Source organism: Thermobia domestica, chromosome 15 (assembly GCF_964235325.1).
Source record: "Thermobia domestica chromosome 15, izTheDome1.hap1.1, whole genome shotgun sequence".
NCBI classification, from domain to species: Eukaryota; Metazoa; Arthropoda; class Insecta; order Zygentoma; family Lepismatidae; genus Thermobia; species Thermobia domestica.
In genome coordinates this window covers 68,716,067-68,732,220 of record NC_137468.1, presented here as the reverse complement: position 1 = coordinate 68,732,220, position 16,154 = coordinate 68,716,067, and the positions used below count along the sequence as shown (strand labels likewise).

At 37.4% G+C, this 16,154-nt stretch overlaps 1 protein-coding gene and 1 long non-coding RNA gene across 5 annotated transcripts in view; one reads left to right on the top strand and one right to left on the bottom strand.

Annotated features, from left to right (window-relative positions):
• if (integrin subunit alpha inflated) overlaps positions 1 to 16,154 on the top strand; it is a 284,835-nt gene that overhangs the window by 263,722 nt on the left and 4,959 nt on the right. For all 4 annotated transcript variants that reach the window (XM_081739749.1, XM_081739747.1, XM_081739746.1 and 1 more), the window contains 2 exons: positions 5,392 to 5,964; positions 9,897 to 10,124. In XM_081739749.1, coding sequence (XP_081595875.1) covers positions 5,392 to 5,964; positions 9,897 to 10,124 — 801 coding nt within the window. The remainder of the gene's footprint in view (positions 1 to 5,391; positions 5,965 to 9,896; positions 10,125 to 16,154) is intronic.
• Positions 6,094 to 14,369, bottom strand: LOC145671059 (uncharacterized). Its single transcript, XR_014128435.1, has 3 exons — positions 14,209 to 14,369; positions 11,039 to 11,139; positions 6,094 to 6,550 (listed from the first exon to the last, which is right to left on the bottom strand). It is a non-coding gene; the product is annotated as an uncharacterized LOC145671059 (long non-coding RNA).

The window sequence follows — 16,154 nt, the reverse complement described above, 5'->3', positions numbered from 1 at the left end:
GATGATTAATGCATTGATAAAAATCTTCGTTCTTGTTATATGATAATAGTATAAAAGCAACGACATTACATGAAAAAAGTAAGTAATGGAGTCTCCGTGGTTGCTAATGGATATTATTTTACAAGGACAGAATTCAACTATTCACTTCATCACAATAAGGAAAGGTTAAAATTATTGGTTAATTTGAAGTTTAACGTCTCTTTCCAGAACCGAAGGTATATATGAAACGTAGGGCTACAACTTAACGTAGGTTAGCTTAACGAATCATATGAGAGTCACCGGAAATTGAACCCGAAACCACTGTGGAACGATAAAATTCAGTTGATACAAGTTGGCTAGCTTCTTAAGTACAGTAATAAGTATTACAGAACTAAAAAAAAAAAAAAAAAAATAAAAAAAAAATAAAAAAATAAAAAATAAAAATAAAAATCTTGACATAACAGTCCTTTTTGTGGGCCTGAGCCTCTCCAACGCCATCTGTTAGTGACCGGCTAAACTACATCAGCCTAAGGACAAACACGTGGTGAACGCGCTGCATCGCCTTATTTCTAACAGGCGTATTAGTAGCTTTCTAAACCTAGTGGCTGTCAACGTATTTTATTCACGTGACTTCCCAGTTTGCCTCACGACACTGGGCGGATGCTCAAAAACTGGGAAGCACCGGCCGGGAATCGAACCCGGGACTACATGGGCATAAATCCAACGCTTTAACCCTAGACTAAGTATTACAAAATAATATTATTTTGATACTAAAATATTTCGTTTCTAATATTATAGTTACCACTGGTGGCTTCAATCTTTGATTTGATTTGATTTGATTTTTGTTGCGTTCATTTGACCATACAAAGTACACAAATATTTTACTCAAGTATTTGTGTATTGCTCAAGTATTTTATATTAGATCTGCTCATTTTTCTATACTTCAATTTGATATAGAGGTCTGCACGGGCTAAGGCCGAGCTCGCGGGTCGGGCTCGGGCCTACAAAGCCTATATCACTTCAGGCTAGGGCCGGGCTAGGACCGTAAATTTTTAAATATAAAACTATATTCTTCGGGCCTTTGTAAATATACTGTGCAACGATTCATCACCGTTCTTTCTGGAGAACTTTTAAAGCACAACTGCAAAGTTAAACCGCTAAGTGCTGTAAATAAAAATACAATTTTGCGTTAATTATTATGTTTCTGTAATTCGGGCTTATTTCGGGTCCATTTGATTATCACACGAGCTCGGGCCGGGCCCGGGCTAAAAATTCCGGCCCGTACAGACCTTTAATTTGATAACAGATATTCAGTACATTTTTCCTTTCATTATTATTATTATTATTATTATTATTATTATTATTATTATTATTATTATTATTATTATTATTATTATTATTATTATTATTATTATTATTATTATTATTACATCTATTTCTGTTCAATAATGACTTGTCAACGACTGAAACTACTATGTTCAAAGTATTTTTGTTTGTGTTATTTTCAAGGGAATCATATGAGCACTTCATACAATAAAAGCTGAAAACCTGGCCACCTATCTATCTTGGAAGTTAGCGGCATTGCAGCAACTATACAGGGTTTGTCCGGAAAGTATTAGGACTGAGTCGATTTAAAAAAAATTATTGAACCAATCGTTACAATTCTTTAAAAACTTTCAAAATAGGCTCCTTCTGCGTCGATGCAGCGCTGCCAGCGCGATTTCCAAGCATTGAAGGCGTCACGGAAGTCATTCTTCGGAATAGCCTTGAGAGCCGCGGTGCAAGCTGCTTGGATCCCCTCTGTCGTCTCAAAATGCTTGCCTTTCATCGGGCGTTTCAGGCGAGGAAACCAAAAGAAGTCCGGGGGCTACATCTGGGCTGTAGGGCGGCTGCGGAAGCGTTGGGATGCCGGCCTTGGTCAGGTAGCTGTTCACAAGAAAGGCGGTGTGAGCCGGGGCGTTATCGTGGTGCAGTTCTAGTCGGCTCCGATGTCTGGTCGGACCCGATTGACCCTTCGTTTGAGTCTCTTGAGCACTTCCACGTAAAACTTGGCGTTGACGGTTTGTTCACGAGGAACAAATTCATGGTGGACGATGCCTTTGATGTCAAAAAAGACAATAAGCATCGTTTTCACTTTGGATTTGCTCATTCTTCCCTTTTTTGGGCGAGGAGACGCCGGCGTGTGCCACTCGGAAGATTGCCTCTTTGTCTCGGGATCATACTCAAAGATCCATGATTCGTCACCAGTGATTACGTTATTCAAAAATTGGGGGTCACTTTCACACATGTTCAAATTTTCTTGGCACAATTCCACTCGCCGCAATTTCTGGTCATCAGTGAGCACTTTTGGGACAATCTTCGCGCACACCTTGCGCATGTTCAAATGCTCCGTCACAATTTCATGAACCACAGTTTTTGGTAAATTTAACATCTGGGCAATTAAACGAATACTTAGTCGACGGTTTGAGTTCAAAACTTCGCGCACACGAGTCACATTGTCGGTGTTTGTCGAAGTCGAAGGTCTTCCAGCACGGTCTTCATCGGCGACCTCTTCCCGGCCTTCCGAAAAGGCCTTGTGCCACCGAAACACACCACTTCTTGCTAAAGCATCATCTGGGTAAGCCTGCTTGATCATATCAAACGTCTCTGTCGCAGATTTACCGAGTTTAACACAGAATTTAATCGCGTACCTCTGCTCTAACGAACGCTGCATTTTCGGCTTGCACCACTCACAGAAAAACGTCGCGCGAAAAAGCCTGTCCTGACTCTCCGTGTGCTCGGAGACAACTGACCAGCAGCTCGTTCGTTAGCTAGGAACGCCCTCTACCGGATCCAGTCGGTGCGCGCACGCTCCGAAGTACAGTCATGGCGGAATAAAATCAGTCCTATTACTTCCCGGACAAACCCTGTATTTGCTAATATCAAATCAACCTGTGTAGAGTTGCCAGATTTTGTAAACGAAAAACCGGGACACCGGGCCATAATGTCAGGGTTCCTACTCATTTGGTTAAAATCAATTAATTCCCTGTCTTTTGCAGGTTACTAATCACAATTTTTCAGTTCATTCTATACGCAGTTAACTCAAATGAAGCCCCACATGGGATTTTAAACAATGTAAAAGGTTACATAAGGAGAGCTGCCTGCCGTCATTTATTCCGATTTCCTATTTGTTGTGTTAACAAGTCCTAGATATTGCGCCAATTACGACGCATTCTCCCATTTATGATTGAAGAGAGAGTGGTTTCCTTTGTTGCGTCATCACTTGTCAGAAACGCTACCATAAAGGAAACACAAATTTAGCATTTAGCAAGAAAAAATCCATTAACACTAAATTCAGAACGATGAGCAAAAAGTAAATTTGTTTGAAGACTTACTCAGGCTCTCCAAAAGTTTGACAGAAAAAACCTGGTATCAAAATTAAACAGGACATACCTTTATGCATTTAACTGACATTTCGTGTGCTAGAGTAAGCTGTTACGGAATTTTAATCTGAGAATTGCTAATACATATATGCGGGTGTTAATGAACTATACCGACAAACTGTAAGAGATGATTCCTCACATCAAAATAAGAGAAAAAGTTCATATGGACCTATGGCGAAAAGTGCATAGTTTCAGAGCTAGGGCTATCCAAAATCTCAAAAAAGCGAAATTTCAATACGCCCTATTTCGAATTCCAGAAACTGTGGATGGTGGTTCTTATCAGTGTAGAGAAAGCCACGCATACACAATCCAAAACTGCATATTTCATAAATTATCAATATGTGTAGAAGGTATTCCCTTCAGGGTGTAATTCTCAGACTTGTTTTCAATAGAGTTTTCAGATATACCCTGATTTCAAGAAGGGTCCAGAATAGGCAGGAGGTAAACCTTGACAACAATGGACATCCAATGCTTCGGAGGGAAGGCGGAAGTGTTAGGAACAAGCAGCTCCATTTTTTTTTTTTTTTTTTTTTTTTTTTTTGTTCGAAATAACGTGTGATGCGCTGTATTACGATAAGGTATATTTCACGTTTTCTTCACTTATAAGCGTAAAAGAAAATATCGCAGCATGCGTTTTCCCGAGTACGAGAGACTGTGCTGCTGACGATCCTTAACACTTCCGACATCGCGCCAAAGGATTCGGTGTTCACTGCTGTCAAGGCTTATCGTTTGCCTACTTTGGACCAATAATAAACTCAGAACATATCTCAAAATTCGGTTGAAGGCATGTTTTGAGAATTTCACCCTGCAGGGAAAACTCTGTACAGACATTGAACATTAATGAAATATGCATTTTTGGATTGCGTATGCGTGACTTTCTTTACACTGATAAGGACCACCATCCACAGCCTCTCGAATTCAAATTAGGATCTCTTGAAATTTTGCTTTTTCGCGGTTTTGAATAGCCCTAGCTCTGCAACTATGCACTTTTCGCCATAGGTCCATATGAATTTTTTCTCTTATTTTGAGGTAAGGAATCACCTCTTACAGTTTGTAGGTATAGTTCATCAACACCTTATATATATATATATATATATATATATATATATATATATATATATATATATATATATATATATATATGTATGTATCTATATCAGAGAAAGGAAAAAATATAAATCCAAAAATTATTGAATGGGTGCACAGTATCTTTAGAAACATTTATCCAGACGTGAGGAAGTATATTAAGACAACTCAATTCTGTAATCGTTGAAGTGGGATTTCAAATGAAACTTCGAAAACCTTCCGTTTTCTTGTGAGACATAGTAGTTCTTGCAGGTTGAAGTTTTTTCAATCTGGAGAACGAAAACCGGGACAAACAGGCGTCCCGAAGTCTTTTTTCAGGGCAGTTAATTTTTTCACTGAAAATCGGGACTGTCTAGGAAACCCGGGACGTCTGGCAACCTTAAACGTGTGTATGTTAGACCCCTACTAAACATTCAAATCGAGTTAAACAGGCGTCCCGAAAATCTTTTTTCGAGACAGTTAATTCTTTCACTGAAAATCGGGACTGTCCCAGAAAACCGGGACTTCTGGCAACCTTAAACGTGTGTATGTTGGTTGGAGCCCTACTAAACATTCAACAATATAATATGTGGTCTTTCTCATTTCGAAATGTCAAGCAAGGAAAAAGGAGGGGAAATTTTCCCATTAAGAGTAACTTATTCCAAATATATCTTTATTTCATGGAATGCTTTTATACTTAACAAACAATTTTTACTATTAATAAACATCATATATAAAATAGGAACTGATACCAATATAATAATTAGTTACTACATTAGAAGTGTATCTATTATAATCTATTATATCTTTTGGCTTCAAAATAAATTTATTCTTTGTACGTTGGCCGCTTTTCAGTTGAAACTAATGGTGGCGAACATAGACAGGGTTCACTGTATTTTAAATTTTATCTTTCTTTTTTTTCTAGATTGATAGAAAGATAAAATATGCCATTGATTCGGCCGACACGCGTGAAACCTACTTTGATTTTGATGACAAATTTAGAACCAGACAGCCAGAAGAAGGTGTAAACGAAGACACTATCGATAGTTCAGAAATAATTGTTGAAGAAGATTCCGAAGAAGGAATAAGTTATACCCATTCATCTCAGTCACAGACTCACAGAAAAATAACTAGGGTGCAAAATCGTACAACAGTAACATGGAGCAACCATAGCAGTAGTAGTAGCAGCTCAAGCAGTGGTACCAATGGTGGCAGAGGCAGCAGCCGCAGAAGAGGAGGTTCAGAAGCAGGCCTTCGTAAATACCATTCTTTCGAAAGCTCATCAAGAAGAACTTCTTCCCATGATTATGATGAAGATATTCAAGGTGGAAATCATTTAAGATTAAAGCGATCAAATGGTGAGACATGGGAGGAGGCCTTGCATTGTGAAGCTGTCAAATGTACAGAAATACGCTGCACAGCTGGTCCTTTCTCTGACAGCGAAAATGAAGCTTTAATTGCACTACGAGCACGAGTATCGGTAGAGACATTGAATAAGGTAAGTTGTTTATTTATATTTGATTTCTCTCTCTCTCTCTCATATATAGGTAAACTTATTATACAGGGTGGTCCAAAAGTAGGTATACAGTACTGTACTGCATTTTATATCATTTCTTATTGTTATCCATCAGGTAGACTTAGTTTCTTTATTATTTGTTCTTAATGTGTTTTTACTTACATCTTAAGCTCGGAAGAGCCGAAGCAAACAAACCCATAAACTAGAATTTTATACTTCATCAATGCAGGGGTGTATACCTACTTTTGGGCCACATTTGGGCCACTCTGTATATATAAAGTTTGTAAAAAAATGTATATATGTACACTTTAACGAAACAAAACTCAATATTGTGAGTTAGAGCTAATTTAATCATTCATCACAAGTTTAATAATGTTACAAGAAAGCACAATGCAAGTTTCGTGCACCTGTACAGTTACTGAAGGTGCTCAAAATGGCTACAGTTACTGGCCGAACCCAAATCAAACGGCAAAAGTCGACAGTCGCTTAAGTGACAATAGTAGTCAAATGTGTTTACCTGTCGCTGTAATTTCTTCACGAAGATCCTCACGCAATCAGATTCCTGATCCTGAAAAGATACAAACTTGTTCAAAAAATCTTGGCCAACCACCTTGATCTAATAGGATATATTACCTAGCAACCATACCTAGGAAATTCTAATACTTCGGCTCTAATGAAAGATTTAAATTATTCAAACAAAATCCACATTTATTTGGTTTAATTTCGAGTGTGGGTAAGAATACAGAATTTTTTAAAAAGATAAATGAGTGGCCATTTTTTAAAAAGATTGATATCTTTGAAGGTCTACTAAAGGTAAAAATACAAAGGTATTAAATTAGGTGATATTTTCAAACTTGAAATATCACTTTAAAATGGAATTCTGTTCCTTAAGTGTCAAGTGTGCATCGGCTATTTTGTTTCACTATCATACGTCGTACGTCACGTTACAATTATGAGACTACTGCCATCTGTTGAGAAAATACCATATTATGTAGTGTAATACTACATACCTGACGAAGTTTAATGGTGGGAGGACAGGATGGGTCGGAAACACTACAGGAAACCGCAAGAGTATATATATATATATATATATATATATTCGAAAATATAATTGAAAAATAAGACCAGAAATTAATGAAGAAGTTAACATACATAATGAAAATACGGATAATAAAAAAAATAACAATGAATATAACATATCATGTAAAGTATGTAGAAAATAAATATCATATCTAAAAAGAACGGAAAATGTAGGTGGGAAGTAGAGTGAATGTAATGAGGTAGGATATTATTATAGACAGTTAATTGATTAAGGTTTAAGTGAAACCTCAGCACGGAGGCTATTATAGACGGTTAAAACCAGAGGGACAATTCAGATACAGAATGATAGCATATCTTTCCATGTTTCTCTAGGGAGCATGGGGAAAGATCTTATGATATTTACGCAGGAAATGGGGTCAAATGTACTGTTGCGATGTATGGGATAGGAAGATAGGAAATGTGATTGTTGTTACGAGTATTTGTTATTTTTGATCGCGAATTGAGTTTCTGCAAAATATAAAACTAAACAGTGAATTCATTTAATGATGATAATGTCATTGCAAAAACTGCAGCAACAGGAATGGTGGAAATGGATGGGGTGTTGGGGGTTATCTTCGCGATGGGGTGTTGGATCGTCCAAGTGGTGTCGATTCGATTGGATTGAGTTCAGCATTCCTTTCATCAGCAAGGCTATGTGAGACGTAGGCCTACAGCCTAACGTGGAATACGAACCACATAAGTTCCCGTCGGGAATCGAATCCGAGTTTCCTGCCAATTAGTAACAAATATAGAATAAGTTTTACATTTGGGTCAATCCATGGCAAGTGATCAAGGAAAAAGAAAAACTGTCGCTCGACCTTTTCAAAAAAATCTATTTTTTTCGTGAATGTTTATACTATGTCAGGGTACTTCAAAACCACAATTAATTATTTTTAAAACATCTCGTAGCGATGCAGCTTCTGCCGCCATTTTGCGTCTTCTCGATGTCAGGCGTTTACCTTGTTTTGAATATCTCAGCATGTATTTGTCCTAGCAACTTGAAAATTGCTGGACGTGTCCAACTTGTGCAGAGCTAAAACTTTGTCTGCCACGGAACAATAGGAGTATCCTAACTCTAAGCCTCTAGTTTGCATGGGACTCTTGGCTATTCCTCTCGTGCTGGCTTAGCCTGCTACGGGGCTCTGTGACTGCTAACCTCCTCACTGCTTGCCACGGAGCATTGGGGATTCCTTCGCTGCTCTGCTCAGCCTGCTACAGGGCCCTGCAGAGATTCTGTCCTCGGCTTCACGGTCAAGGATTACCTAATTTCTAATCCAATAAATTAGAAGAGAATAAGTTCGTAGTATTGCTGTAAATACTGTTATATAGTGAGTTTTATAATAAAAGCCGGTAGTTGGAGTCAATTCCTGACACTTATTTATTTACCTTGCTTTACCTACCTTACCTATCATAAAAAAATCGACCCAAACGAATTTTTATGGTGCTGAAAGGAGATCTCGTTTAAATGCAGGTTCCGTTCTGAAAGTATCTGAACTTATTTATTTGCAAATAATTTACTGGAACCTTGAGCCTTAATACAGCGACCTTTCTACTGTTCGTAGCAGTTCTGGAACTCCTTGACATACATCCTCTTTAATGCTGCGGTCGTGGCGGTTTGAACCTCTTGAATTGACGCAAAACGCTTCCCCTTGAGCACCCTATTTACTTTAAGAAACAAGAAGTCGGGCAGTGCCAAGTCTGGGCTATAAGCGGATAAGGCAGTGTTGCCATCTGTGCCTTGGCTAGAAACTCAGCTACCAACAGCGCTGTGTGAGCCGGCGCGTTGTCGTGGTGAAGCACTCACCTGTCGGCGATGTCAGAACATATGCGCTGGACCCTCTGTTGGAGACGCTGAAGCACTGTTTTGTAGTAAGCTACATTCACGGTGGTCCCAGCAGATACAAACTTTTTTACACGACCCCCTTCGCGTCGAAAAAGACAATGAGCATTGTCTTCACCTTTGGTTTAGACACCCTGGCCTTCTTTTGACGAGGGGCACGGGGTATGCCAATCTGAACATTGTTTCTTGCTTTCGGGGTCGTACTCGAATAGTCAGATTTCACCCCCCGTTATGACTCGGCCCAGAAAAGTTTCGTTACCGTCTACACATTTTACAATTTGGCGGGAAATTCGCACACGACACTCCATTTGATCGTTCGTAAAAATCTTCGGAATCAATTTTGCACAGACTTTTCGTACGTTCAAATTTTCGGTAGCAATTTCAAAAACTTGCATTTTCGCCCCTCCTCTGCAATCTCCTTGAGGTTTAGACGCCTGTCTTTGTCTTTTCAGACAATTACTTCCTCGTTGTAAGTCTCCTGTAGCAAGGTCAAAGTCTCCGTAAAGTTTTTTTTTTTTTTTTTTAATTTAACACAAAATTTTACAGGGTAGCGTTGTTCCAAAGCGCGCTCCATTGTCAGCAAATCCAACAAATACAAATTCTCAACGCGACGTTGTTTTGGTGTACACAATACGAGCGATAACACCTCAACCACTACTCGCAGGCAACTGAGCGAGGCCTTGTTTTGAAAGTTAAAGTTCTCACTGCCACCTGGCGTCGCTTACTCGCACCCTAGACCGATTCTTGTGCCATGCTGCAGACAGTTTTGACAATATCAAAATAGACCCTGCATGTCATTCGTCGCCAATAATAATTGACAGTTTTTATTTTGCTCGAACAGATTGTCTATTTGTTTAAGAATTATACATGTTAAGTGGTTAGTAGATTACTCTTAACAATGACACACACAGCAACGCACTAATATATGTATATATTGTATATACTAAATGTATGTATGTATGTATAAAACTAATTTTTTCACATTCATTTCCAGCTTGGTCTATCCAAAATAAAGGTTTCATCTCGTTTAGTGTCCAGAATAACAAGGCTGCCGTATAACGTAAAGACAGATGACTTAGGAGTAGATTCAGCAGAAGCAGAGACAAGTATTGAACTTCTAGAAGAAGGGTTCAGGCAGGAGATAGTACCACTGTGGGTTGTGTTGCTTTCTGCCTGTGCGGGTGCAATCATTCTCCTTCTATTAACGTTCCTATTATGGAAGGTAAGTTGTAGTACCAGTTGAATAAAGGTCTTGAAAAGAGTATTTAGTGAATAACAGGTAGATTTTGAGCAAAATCGGCTTTAGGCAGGAGATAGTACCATTGTGGGCTGTGTTTCTTCCTGCCTGTGCGGGTACAATCATTCTCCTATTAACGTTACCTATTATGGAAAGTAAGTTGTAGTATCAGTTGAATAAATTACTTGAAAAGGACATTTAGTCAATAACAGATAATTTTTTGATGAAAAGCGGGTTTTAGGTAGGAGATAGTACTTTGTTGGTTGTGTTACTTTCTGTCTATGCGGATGTTATCATTCTTCCTCTATTAATGTTCCTATTATGGAACATAAGTTATACTACAAGTTGAATAAGGTCTTGAAGAGGATATTCAGCCAATAACAGGTAGATTTTGATGAAAAGCGGGTTTAGGCAGGAGTTAGTACCACTGTAGGTTGTGTTGCTTCCTGCCTGTGTGGGTAAAATCATCCTCCTATTAACGTTACCTATTATGGAAAGCAAGTTGTAGTACCAGTTGAATAAAGGTCCTGAGAAGGGTATTTAGTCAATAATAGGTAAATTTTGAAGAAAAGCATAAATCAAAAGCATTAAAACACACAAAATATTAGTGGCTTAGTACTGATATGGTGCGCGTTTATTTGATAATATTTTCATACACAAGTGTGTCTCACTGACTTCCAACTACGTCTGCCAAATTGAACTAAAGGCAAGCCAGGGGACCAGTGAGATTTTTGTAATTGGAGATACGAATATGACACTGAAGAATTCTACGTACTGTTATCATCGTTATTTATAATACTTATAACCACTATTACTGACTAATAATGCATCATTATCAAACATATACTGTACTAAACTAACTGAAAATGACACAAAACATTAATGATTATAAACCTTACCTTTCGTTCATAATATTTTGGAGCTGCTCGCTGCTTCAAGATGGGTTCTATTTTTCCAGAATAGTTTTGTAGAAATCTTGACAGGTAATTTTCAAATTCATCTAAACAGAATACAAATTCCAACAATCATAAATTCTGTTGACATTCTTTTTGTATCATATCATAAAGATTTCATTTCACTAAGCAATCGTTCGACATATTTGTTACTGACTGGTATATCGAGAATACAATGCATTGTTTAGAACAGTTTGGATGCATCTAGTCTCTCGAAAAACAGACTCAGTAATTTACAAGAGTTGTTGCTCTTACTATAAAGTGTTGCTATTACAGATTTCAAAAAGGAGAAAATTTGTTGTATAGTTCATTTCCATTGGAACTAATTTTAAGTTTCATCTCATCTCTGTCAAATTAAGTGAAAACATTGCTGTAGTCTCGCTGAAAGGAATTTAACAATGAAAGGAATTTGAACCAAACCTTTTGTTACTTTTTCTTCTAGATTTTCAGCCTCCACTTACCACTGTCGTTGCCATTTGATATGATGTTATTAATGGTAGAAACGACTGCCGCTTAAGAGCCTGCCTTACTAAAAATAATACATTTACCATTTTTCTTTTGCTTGTTTATTCATCAGTGAAAGGAGATAATGAAATGCAAGTCACCACAATCATAGATAATGTTATTCTACAACAGAAAATATGAAGAATGTTCAGTGTTGCCATTCACAGAGATTACAGTGTTGCCAGAAAAACAATTTCCCTAAAGTCTAAGTTAAGGCAGCCAGTAGAGGAACAAACTCAACTGCATTTGATTACGTATCATGTTTTTGTTTCTTATGAACTACTTTTTAATTAACATTATTTAGTTTTAATAACTGTATGTTAAAACTATTTTGTTTATTACAAACTAAATACAACTATTATTTAAAAAGTAGTTCACAGGAAACCAAAACAATATGATACGTAATCAAATGCAGTTGAGTTTGTTCCTCTACTCGCTGCCTTAACTTAGATTTTAGGGAAATTGTTTTTCTGGCACCACTGTAATTTCTACGGATGGCTACACTGGACATTCTTCAGGTTCATATTTTCTGTTGTAGAATAACATTATCTATGATGTGGTGACTTGCATTTCATTATCGTCTTTCACTAATGAATAAACAAGCAAAAGAAAAATGTTAAATATTGTATTATTTTTAGTAGGGCAGGCTCTTAACTATGTGTGTGTGTGTTTCCTTTTTTATAGCTCTCATGTCTCTTTTATTTTTAGCCTCAGGTTAGAAGGAAGTAAGGCTTATTGTTTATAACATGACACCTAAATAATTTTTACGTTATGCCCTCTGTTCTTTTCTCTTCTTTATTTCATTTTTTTTTTTTTTTTACAAAAACCAAAGTAAACAAAAGACCACCACTTGAAAAGAAACAAAAACGGAAAAAAGATAAATGAAATAATTAATAAAAGCATAAAAACAATTTGTTTCGGTTTCTGTTCTCGCCTTATTTACTTCAAACTGATTTATTTCTTCTCCTGTGTAGTTTTGATTTTTTTATTTGCCTATTCCACTATTAAATACAACATATAAGGATTCTTCTTATTAATTATAAGAGCTTGGTCCACCAGATTAAACACAAAATATAAGGATTTTTCTTATTTATTGTAGAAGATCGGTTCACCAGATTTTCTGTTTGCCTATTTTCTAAAATTCTTATATTTTTTCTTGTTGCTATATTGTTTTTATTCCCATTGTTGCTATAAAAATACAATTCTTGTAAATAACGAAGTCCAACATATAAGGAGTACGTAATCAAATATAATCAAGGGGTAAAAGTGAGGGGAACGCGGGGATGCCATTCCTCCACTTCCAGAAAATACCTATGGCGTTCCTCCACTTCCTAAAAATTACAATGGGAAAAGATAGGCACGGGGAAGGCGTGTGACGTCATGCGTCCCCGTACATTTTCAGATCAACTGTTACCCCTGACTATAATTAATTTAATATTGAAGCCTGTAGATTCGTAGAACATATATCCAACCCGAGCAATCTGTGTGACACCCGCAGACCTCGTGATCTTGTATTTTCTACTAATTGCTCTGTGACGTCACAGTTGGTTCCTTCTCTTCTCATTAACCCACACGAAGAGAACAAAAACTAGGCATGAAACCTGATGCTTAGAAAGAGCAGTGGTGATAGGCAAACAAGGAAATCGATAACGTAATAGATAGTTTTGCAGGCATACTAATTATAGGAAAACGTGTACACTGCCAATACTTGTTGATCCCATTCCCTCACCTCTTTTGCTCTAATTATTTTTTTAATTTTATTTTTTATTTTTAATTCAGAGGAAGTTATTGATTGGTCCCAAATAAGACTCTTTTTTTTTTTTTTTTTTTATCATTGAAGACGCACCATTTGGGCTTGGATGTAGTATGACCCCAAGTTTTTGAGATTATAACGGGAAAACAAAATTACTTAACAAAATATCACACATACATTTTGAAAACATTATATAATGGGAAACTTACATTTTAAAGCTCTTTTTAAGATTTGTAACCAAGTCTTTATTACACATTTTTCTTCTAATGGTCATCACTCCGTAGTCATCACTTCCGTGGTATACTCAGATCTATTTGAGAATTCTCATTGAAACGTAGTGAAAATATATTAATAGCAAATTTTAGGTGACGCATTTCCTATATACTGTACATCTGATCTTAACAACTCACGAAACGGCTCCGGGAGGGCGATACAAATGGTACCGTCCCGGGTGATATCAAATAAACATTAAAAAAGGAGATGTAAACGGCTAGGATACAATTATAATGCGAGTATACTTTATTCGAAACTGCTTTCATACTAAAATGCAAAGCACTACATTCGGAGCAATACGATAGTATATATCAAAAGAAAGAAGTATTTACAATATAGCATCAAATACACAAACGTTAGTGACTCCTCTATGATTATTTTAATGAAAATACTTTCAGATAGAATTAATAACCTTCGAAATTCAAAAGCTTCAACATTATTTTCCATCGTATTGAGATATCTTTGAAAGATGTATTAGTTGTAACGAGAAATTCAATTCTTGAATCTCTGTTCTACCTTTTGTTGCACTTTAGAATAAATATAGTAATAATAGTAACAATAGTAATAATGAAAACCAAAATTTTACCTTTTAAATCTAGATCAGGTAGTATCCAAATTGAAACTAAAGAGATCTTTCTTAACCTATTTATCTGCGAAGGTAGTTGAGGCTACTGGATTAAGCAAGTTGTCTAGAACGATAGAAACAAGAATATATTGTGTTAATTTTAACAAAAGAGACACTGACCAAAGCTTAAAACCCACTTTATTTTAAATTATAATTTGTAACTGTTTCGGATATTTAGCATATCCGAAACAGTTACAAATTATAATTTAAAATAAAGTGGGTTTTAAGCTTTGGTCAGTGTCTCTTTTGTTAAAATAATCAATCCAAAGCCATGAATAGTCTTACTATATTGTGTTAAGTTCGAAAACATTTAATCAATAATCATATTCAGTCGATTAAAAAAAGGTGTTAACAATTTTGCATCTCGAATTATTGTTCACCTATGCAATAAATGCTGTAAAGAATGAAAGAGATGTATCTGTATAACATACAGTAAAGTGTAAAATACTTACAAATATGACCTCTTAATGCGTCGTAATATTAAATTACTATGCATGTTGGTTGGGTTGAAATTTAGCGTCCCTTTCAGCAACGAGGTGTATGAGACGTGAACCTACAGCTGAACGTGGGATTTAAACCACTTGACCTCCCGCCAGGAATTGAATCCGGATTTCCAGCGCTGAAGACGTGTACACTAACGATATAGCCAGAGAGAGTTCTAAATTACCGTGTAGTTTTTCAATAGGTAGCCGGTGAAGATGATAAGAGTACCTATCGAGTACTAGTAATATAATATTCTGTGAAACAGTCTGAGGCAAGTTTAATAGTACGTTTTAATTATGCGCCAATTCAAGTCTGTAAGTAGCTACTATAAATACATACAGGGTTTGTCCGGAAAGTAATAGGACTGAGTCGATTTTAAAAAAATATTGAGCCAATCGTTACAATTCTTTAAAAACTTTCAAAATAGGCTCCTTCTGCGCCGATGCAGCGCTGCCAGCGCGATTTCCAAGCATTGAAGGCGTCACGGAAGTCATTCTCCGGAATAGCCTTGAGAGCCGCGGTGCAAGCTGCTTGGATCCGCTCTGTCGTCTCAAAATGCTTGCCTTTCATCGGGCGTTTCAGGCGAGGAAACAAAAAGAAGTCCGGGGGGCCACATCTGGGCTGTAGGGCGGCTGCGGAAGCGTTGGGATGCCGGCCTTGGTCAGGTAGCTCGCCGCAATTTCTGGTCGTCAGTGAGCACTTTTGGGACAATCTTCGCGCACACCTTGCACATGTTCAAATGCTCCGTCACAATTTCATGAACCACAGTTTTTGGTAAATTTAACATCTGGGCAATTAAACGAATGCTTAGTCGACGGTCTGAGTTCAAAATTTCGCGCACATGAGTCACATTGTCGATGTTTATCGAAGTCGAAGGTCTTCCAGCACGGTCTTCATCGGCGACCTCTTCCCGGCCCTCCGAAAAGGCCTTGTGCCACCGAAACACACCACTTCTTGCTAAAGCATCATCTGGGTAAGCCTGCTTGATCATATCAAACGTCTCTGTCGCAGATTTACCGAGTTTAACATAGAATTTAATCGCGTACCTCTGCTCTAACGAACGCTGCATTTTCGGCTTGCACCACTCACAGAAAAACGTCGCGCGAAAAAGCCTGTCCTGACTCTCGGTGTGCTCGGAGACAACTGACCATCCGCTCGTTCATTAGCTAGGAACGCCCTCTACCGGATCCAGTCGGTGCGCGCACGCTCCGAAGTACAGTCATGGCGGAATAAAATCAGTCCTATTACTTCCCGGACAAACCCTGTATATTGGTACGAAATTGCATAACTTATTATCACTTACAATTAATGTCAGTTATTTTTTTTTTTGTAGTCAGTAAACTACTAAGTACTAGCGTCAATTACCTACCTTGCTGCGTTAAATTAAAAAAAAATGTAATATGTTCCGTTAGTCAGACATTTTT